The sequence below is a fragment of the Lepidothrix coronata genome, unplaced genomic scaffold (assembly GCF_001604755.1).
Source record: "Lepidothrix coronata isolate B3197 unplaced genomic scaffold, Lepidothrix_coronata-1.0 Scaffold288, whole genome shotgun sequence".
In the NCBI taxonomy this organism is placed as follows: domain Eukaryota; kingdom Metazoa; phylum Chordata; class Aves; order Passeriformes; family Pipridae; genus Lepidothrix; species Lepidothrix coronata.
The window spans coordinates 2,275-9,922 of NW_016690468.1; the positions used below are offsets into that span (position 1 = coordinate 2,275).

Genomic DNA, 7,648 nt, shown 5'->3' on the forward strand with positions numbered 1-7,648 from the left:
CCTAAATGTTATTCCCCTTGCACGCTCACCTCCAGGCATAACAAAAACTTGATGCAGTTTGCCCAAAGCCTTGGTGACACAAGTAGCGTCAACATTATTTTCACCCCTTTTTCTCTCTCCACTTCATGGACTCCTCTGGGTCCATAAAAAGGCAGTTGGGGGATCCATCCCAACATGATTTATACCGGTGAAATGATCTTCCACGTCCCCAATATAAATCCCTAAAGTATTTTGCAAGAGGGTACTGCTTTAGCTCATGTTTTATGACTGAGATAGGGTGAGGTTCAAATGGTTTGCCCAACATTGGAAGAGACCCTCAGTTTGGATGGAAGGGAACCACTGGCTGTGTATTATTGCCTCTACTCACTCCATAATGCTGCTTTCTTGGTGCTTGTGACCAAATTTTAACTACCAGCTGTTCTTTGATGAGTTCTCATGGCAAATTAGGAGGAAAATATTACAGCAGCCAGGAAAGAATTGGAAAGTCGAGCTCCTATGTCCAAGTCTCACGGGGCAAGGGGAACAGAAAACCAGTAACACTGACAAAAATCAAGCATCTTCACACTGTAATCAAATATAATGACACATGCCACAGTGCGTGCAAACCACAGACGTCAGAGTACAAATGCTGATGACCTAAGGCACATTTTACACCCAATGTCTAAAGATAAAATGCTAGGAGGATAGCCAAACCACCTTTTCCTCATTTAAACTGCAGTTCAAAACAGCTTTGCTATTTCTCTTGCAAATTAGGATGACCTCAGAATTTAAATTTCACTCTAAAAGCAGCACTGTAAATCACAGGGGCACTAATGGAAAAGATACATGCACGCACACGTTGTCTGGAACACCCTCAGCTTTGGTGTGCAGGCACTGCTGTAATGCACAATAAAATCAGTCGTAGGCAATAACCATTTACTGCCATAGATAAGGCAGAGGAAACAAACACTCCTCGTTTGTTTAATCAACTATATGTTGGCCCAGATGTGTTCATCTCATGTTTAATTCCGAGACAATTTCCCTGCAAAAGATCCCTGGATTATATTATTGTATATGTTACAAGCCAACTGTTATTTGGCCTTTCCACAAGCTTGTTTAAGCATGCAAACAGTGCTGTGAATTTTCAATGGAAACAACAGCTCTGCTGCCCACATCCTCCTCCAGTACCAAAATCCTGCCTTGGCCTTGCTCTGCAGTGCAAATCCATACTTACGCCCTGAGTGCGACCTCGGATTCGAAGGAATTCAGGTTTGCCACTTCTCCATGGCTCGAGGTTTCCAGGTTTCCAAACCTGAAAAAGTAGAGGGGTGTTTAGAAGAAACTCTACCAAATAAAAGCAATATCCCAAATAGCATCACTCATATACAATTATCATACACAACTACCAAGTGCTTCTAGCTCAAACTACAAATATGGAATCTAACAGGTGAGCAAAATTAAGGAGCTTGAAGATTATTTCATCTAGGAGGGAAAAAAAATCCCAAAGAAGCAGCCAGGATCTTCCAAGGTAATTTATTAATTTATATGAAACAGCCTGCACACAGGAGGGATCAACCAAAACAGCTCCACAACCCTTTGCCTGCTTCCACTCCATCCTTTCCCAGAGCAATACTGCAGTGTGCAAGGACACTGTAACACAACCCCTTTCTCCAATTCAGCTTCTGTTTCTCTAGCACCTGACATTCCTTTGGAGTGTTATTCCATACCAAGTTTTCTAGGGGGCAAATGCTCACTTTGTGCCACAACTCCCACACATTTGTCACGGGTGGGAATGGCCCACGACGTGAAACCACCACTGGGAAAGAGGAAACCATGGGAACAACTCCAACAGCAGCAAAGGAGAATCTCCTACCTACAAGGCTGTGCCTTGCAGGCAGCATTATGCACTTCATTTTCAATGGGAGTGCCCATTGTTTCAGATATACAGCTCCATAATTATCCAGAAAGAATTCCATGGCTCCTTACAGGCAGCTTTAATGAAGGCAGACGATTGCTCGCTGTTCAGAATAAGACAAGGTGATTTTAAACAGTCAGGTTTATACACCTGAAATTAGGCTGAAGGGTTAGAACTAGAGCATTCCTAAATGTTTGTGATACAACAACCTAGTGTCAGATAGAGAAACACAGTGGGCTGTTGTGTCAGAGCTGTCACAAACTATTCAAAAAATGTGTCAAAAAATGATAGTAGTGGTAGTGTTAAGCTCCTCTAAAGTATCGTTTTAAGGTTTCATGTGTAAGAATCCCAGATCTGTTGCTAAAGGGAGAGGATTTCACTCTCCACTGCCATCCACTCTGTAAGATGCCTAAAATACATCTCAGCCAGTAGACAAAAGACACTCTTCCCCCCAGGTGGGAGAAATTTTTTTATTAAAAATTTGATTTTTATATTCAGTTTTCAAAACTTGCCATTAACTCTTTGAGCAAAATTTATTGAGATTATTCCCAACGTCATTGCCCTACTATTGCAAGAAATATTAAATATGTCTTTGCAGAGCATTAGGTACTTATGTTCAAATCCCATTAGAGACATGCTGATTTTTATAAGATAAATCCATAAGACAGCAATAAAGAGCAGGCAGTTTTCTATGCAAAACTGGAGAAGAATATAACACTTTGTTATGTTGCCAGATGTAAACCTCTGTCCATCTCTCATCTCTACCTGAACAACAGTCATTAAATATGGGTTAGGAGGAGTTAATGAGACAGCTGATGTAAAGAACAGCCTTTCTGCAGCCTTCCAGGGCTCTGTTCTCACCAGCTCCTGCACAAAGAGCCATTCACTGCCCAGCCTTGTATGAATGCTTTGCATACAAAAAGAGACACAAGAAACAAAAGGATCCTGTAGCCCACAGAACTTTTCAGCCTTGCTTGGCATTTGGAAAGTTACAGACTCCACTCAAAAGGGACTGACTAAGCAAATGAGACTAGAATGTGATGGGTAGGACTGAATGTTTAAATACTGAAAAACAGAGTGGAAAATGCACCCCTGGGTCTCTGTTAAGAAGAGGGAGGAAAATACTCGGAATAAATCAGAACTAATAAAGGAAAGGTGGTTCTCTGCAACAGCCCCAAACAAAGCCCTAAATAAGTTTGTGAGCATTGAAGCAAGCAATTTGGAAGCCCAGACTCTCAGCAAGAATAAGGTGGTTTGAATCCTATACATAAGGAATCATGGGAATGAAGTCACTTCTCCAGCTGAGTAGGCAAACCACTTGGTACAGAGGGGAAAGAGAGGGAATAACAGATGCTATAGGGCCAGCAGTCAGCCAAACACCACATAAAGCTGCTGTCCCAAAACATGGGGCTCTGCTACCACGGGACACATCCCTTCAACATCTCCCCCTCTGCCTTCCTTGTCCTCTCTATTGACCCTCTAGCAGACCATCCTCCAGCAAAAGGAGTGAACAGAAAACATAAAACTAACTTGTTCTTTGCTGTCATTACCCAGCTCCAGCTCTCCCATAGTTCCCTCCTCTGCACACTCCTCCAGATAGGGACTGGTTGCTACTTTATCTGTGCCCGAGCCAAGCACAGCACGGCCCTGCTTTTAAGGAACATGATTATCAGGGAAAAATAAAATATGTAAGAGAGGAATCTGGCCTGCTTCTACCCTCATCTGGACAGCTAGCTAAACATCTTTGGCTTCCATCACACTTGTGAGAATACCACTCTGGAATATCCCACTGGGGATACCAAAGCACCCCCACACCCCAGGGCCAGAGGAGCCGCTCTCCTTTCCGTCCCTCCAGAAACTTGCATCGAGTGCTTTCACATAAAAATACAAACAAGATCTTTTTCTTTTAACTCTCCCTAGCCACTTGTATCAAAGAACTAGAAAATATCAGCACATACAGTGTTAAAAGCTTGGCAGGTTTTCAAAGCTGCCTGCTGCACTCAGTTGCCAAACTTCCATGAATACTAAAGGGATTCGGATGTCCAATTACTCTTAAATAGCTTTGAAAACACAAGTCATCCCCCTCGCTTCTCAACATACCAGCTAATGCTCAAAATATTGCTCAGTGACTTCTAATCTGTGGTTAAAAGAAAACCTTTATAGACTGAATCTGGCCAAAAAAATTTAACAGGGCTCCGGTCTGAAATTTAATCAAAAGCAAAAGCCTAATGTGAAGTCCTGGAGTGATGATAATAATAATAGGTTTCTAAAACTGAGATTTCTCTTCAGTACAGCATCTGCTTTTCTTATTTGCCTCTGACACACAGGGAAGAGCACTCCACCTGCTTTTGGACAAATTCAGTGAATATTGCACTGCTTGGACAGGATACTCTGCAGACAGCATCGAGTGACCAGCAAATATCCCCACGCACTTAGGGTACAGCATATCCAGATTCCCCAGGACACTATTTTAACAGTTCCAGGACTCTGCTTAATCTGGATTTCTGTATGTCTAATTCATACATCAGAAACGGATAACAAATGCCAAAACTGAACTTTTTTTTTTTTTTTAAGAGATTGCCCTTTTCATTACTTCACTGGAACACAAAACAAAATGTAAGTACTTATAAAACACAGATTATTTGACACTTTGACACCCACTTTAGTCTCTGTGCTGTGATTATTAATAAGTATCATTAAAAAGAAACTTGGAAAAATACAGACTCTTTGCTACTTATCCTGAACCAAGGTAGCGATGAAAACCAAGCTGTTTAAAATCAATTACCATCCATCTTTTTTTATAATTTTTCTTTGTAACATCTGCTTTTCTTCACTGGTCCATATATCTCAGCTGCATGTAAATCATTCCAACTTTTATAGCTTAAGTTTAATCTATATTTTGTCCCAAGCCATAAAATTCTAGATTATCCATGATATTCAAAAAGCCAAGAGAAACATCCACGGATTCTTAACCACTACACTCCTAAGATTTGTGAGAGGGGAAGGAAGCGGTGACCTCCTAAGATTTCCTGTGGATTCTATCATTTATTATAAAAGGCTGGGCATAATGTTGACAAGGTCAGGCACCCCATTCCTCTGAAGGGGATGTTGTAGCTTGCTCAGAGCACAAAAGGCAGTAAGATCAGAACTGGGCTCAGAAAAGAAAGTTCTGTTCCACGGACACTTTTCCCCTGGGCCTCATTGCCCCCTCCTGACATTTTACAGCAGCATCAGAGGAGGGCAGGGCCAGCTTCCTTGGAGCCTCAACATTTTTATATTCTTTTATCTACCCACCATCAATTTTTAGCATTCCCCACGTTCTGTGTCAGAATTGGGATGGGCTGAGAGGTAAAGCTCAGAGTAGTAAATCCTAAGTTTGCACTCCAGGATGGCTGCTCTTTTCTCAGCAGGCTTCTTACCTTACTGTCAAGTTATTATTGTTAATATCATACTAATTAAGCCACAATATTCCTACAAAGCAACTAGTATTATCCTTTTCAGATACAAAAGAAAAGCACAGGTAATTTATCCATGCCTTGTTCCTTATCTACCTAGTGTGAGAGCCAAAATTAAATCCTAGGAGTTCTTATGCCACTTCTATGTCCTAATCACTAATTCTATGTTCTAATTACTATCTGCCAAAGTAGCCACTTCTGTATATCATTTGATTTTGAAAATGCAATAAATACGACACTCCCAAAATAAGACCACCTCTGACCCAGCTGTGTCTCAGTTAGAATTTAGGGTGAGAAAGCAATGCTGCATGTTCCAAGCACTTATACAGACACAGCAGCCATGATTTAACAGTCTTGCCATAAATGCTATTCTTATAACATTTAGCAGTTCTTGTGCTGTCTGCAAAAATTTAGGGCTGCATATTCATGTGAAGTTATAGAAGGGGGAGGCAAATTCTTTGTTGTGTTTGTACAATCCCCGTTTCAAATCTCCCCAAATAGGAGAGTTAGGTCTGAAAATATCAGCATCCAGCAAAACATTGGAATCTATGCTAGGTATGACTTTGCAGCCCCAGCATTCTGTGAGGTTTTTTGGGGGGGAAAGCTGTATTAATTTTCCTGTGTTGGCCCAGTTTGGGTCTTTAGCAGCCAGACATGGCACACTTTCCCTACTTGGTGACTTTAATAGGAGTTGGGATGTAGGCAGCAATGCATTTATACACTGGATGTTTATGATGAAGTTCTGGATTTTGCAGCATTCTTGACATGGGTTATTAAATCCATGTCCATTAAAAGCAATGGAAAAAATTCCTGATAACATCCTACTGTCATGTAAATGATGGCTCCGTTTCCATTAAATACTGGCTCTTACCTGTCCAGGAGAAGTTCCAGCACTGCCTTGGTAGAAGCAAAGGCCCTGTATGTTGAGAGGAAGATGCTGATGTAGGAAAAATCTGCATCCCCAAAAGCTGTGAGAAGGTTCTCCACCAGTTTCTCCAAAGTTCCAGCTTTTATAGCCCTGATCTTGGATGTTTCATATTGTCTGACAGTATGCTCTGGAGGTAACTGGTCTCCTTCACCCTACAAAGGGAAACAAAAACAAAGCACAAAAATCAGACAGCACTCAGATGCCTGACACAGTTTTCAATGGATTACATTCCATCTTATCACCAGAACTGCCCATCATCAGTTCCAAATGATTTTGTCAGTTTTGGCTCTCTAAGCCAAAGATCAAGTGCTGTATCAGATAATGGAGTTTTTAAGTAACTTTAAGATATTTCTCAGACATGCTCCTCAAAATATTTTAGAGTGTGACCACTATCAAGTTAACTCATGATTCTATCACATATTATTATCTGAAAGAAAATCCATTATCCCACAAAGAATAATATTTCTGAAGGGGAAAAAAGTGATAATTCAGTGTTTCACTGAACTTCTGAATAAACATGAAAACTGACCACAACTTTAGCACTGGCCCTTGTGATTCCCTTGCTGAAAATACCAGCTTTGGGGTGCCACACAAAAATAAAGGTCAGGAACACATTTGGATGCAAAACATTTCATGACACTTTTGCAAGAGGGTGTCGAAGTCATCTTGCAAACATTCCATTATAGCATTTCAATTTTCTCCTACAGTTTCCATTTGGCACAATATTTGTCCACAAATCAAGGGTTTGGGGTTGGGTGTGTTTTTTAAATAGCATTTGTTTTTAATGCTTACAGCCTGATTAAAGTCTGAAAGAACTAGAAACATTCCCTTAAATTCTGCCATTATTTAGAGGACAGTTCAGAAAAGTATTTTTGTGACTGGTTTAAATCCTATTTTGTGAAGTATGTGGAATAAAAAGCCTTAAAAATGGGATTATAAATATAAAATATCCAACTGAGGGCATGAAGGCAGCATGTTAATGACTTGTAGTCACTACCAATCCTGGCTTGGTATACTGAAAAAACCAATCTATTAATAAAATAATTAGGAACAGATATCCAACCCACTTCCTATTTACATTGCTACCTGCCACTGCTTTGGAATTGCTTCTAATAGATATCCCCCTTTGTTTTAAACAGTATGTATGTCTTTAACATTATTCTAAAGCCTATCTTTAACACTATTATAAAATTCTACCTTTAGCATTATTCCAAAGCTCTGCTATCTCATTTCCCAGCTTGTTGGGAATTAAAACACAACATGCTGTCTCCACTACAAAAAAAAAAAAAAAAAAACACCAAAAACCAAAACTGACTAAACAGGGAAAAATTTTGCAAACTTTTGTTCCGTGGATCTTATGGCTTTTTTAAA

General features: G+C 40.3%; 1 protein-coding gene across 1 annotated transcript in view; it reads right to left on the reverse strand.

Annotated features, from left to right (window-relative positions):
- Positions 1-719: 719 nt before the first annotated feature.
- The window catches only part of LOC108508249 (ral guanine nucleotide dissociation stimulator-like 1), a 25,528-nt gene continuing 18,599 nt past the window's right edge, over positions 720-7,648 (reverse strand). Inside the window, exons 3-5 of the mRNA XM_017836891.1 lie at positions 6,221-6,429; positions 1,214-1,291; positions 720-741 (exon numbers count right to left, since the gene is read on the reverse strand). Coding sequence (XP_017692380.1) covers positions 720-741; positions 1,214-1,291; positions 6,221-6,429 — 309 coding nt within the window. The remainder of the gene's footprint in view (positions 742-1,213; positions 1,292-6,220; positions 6,430-7,648) is intronic.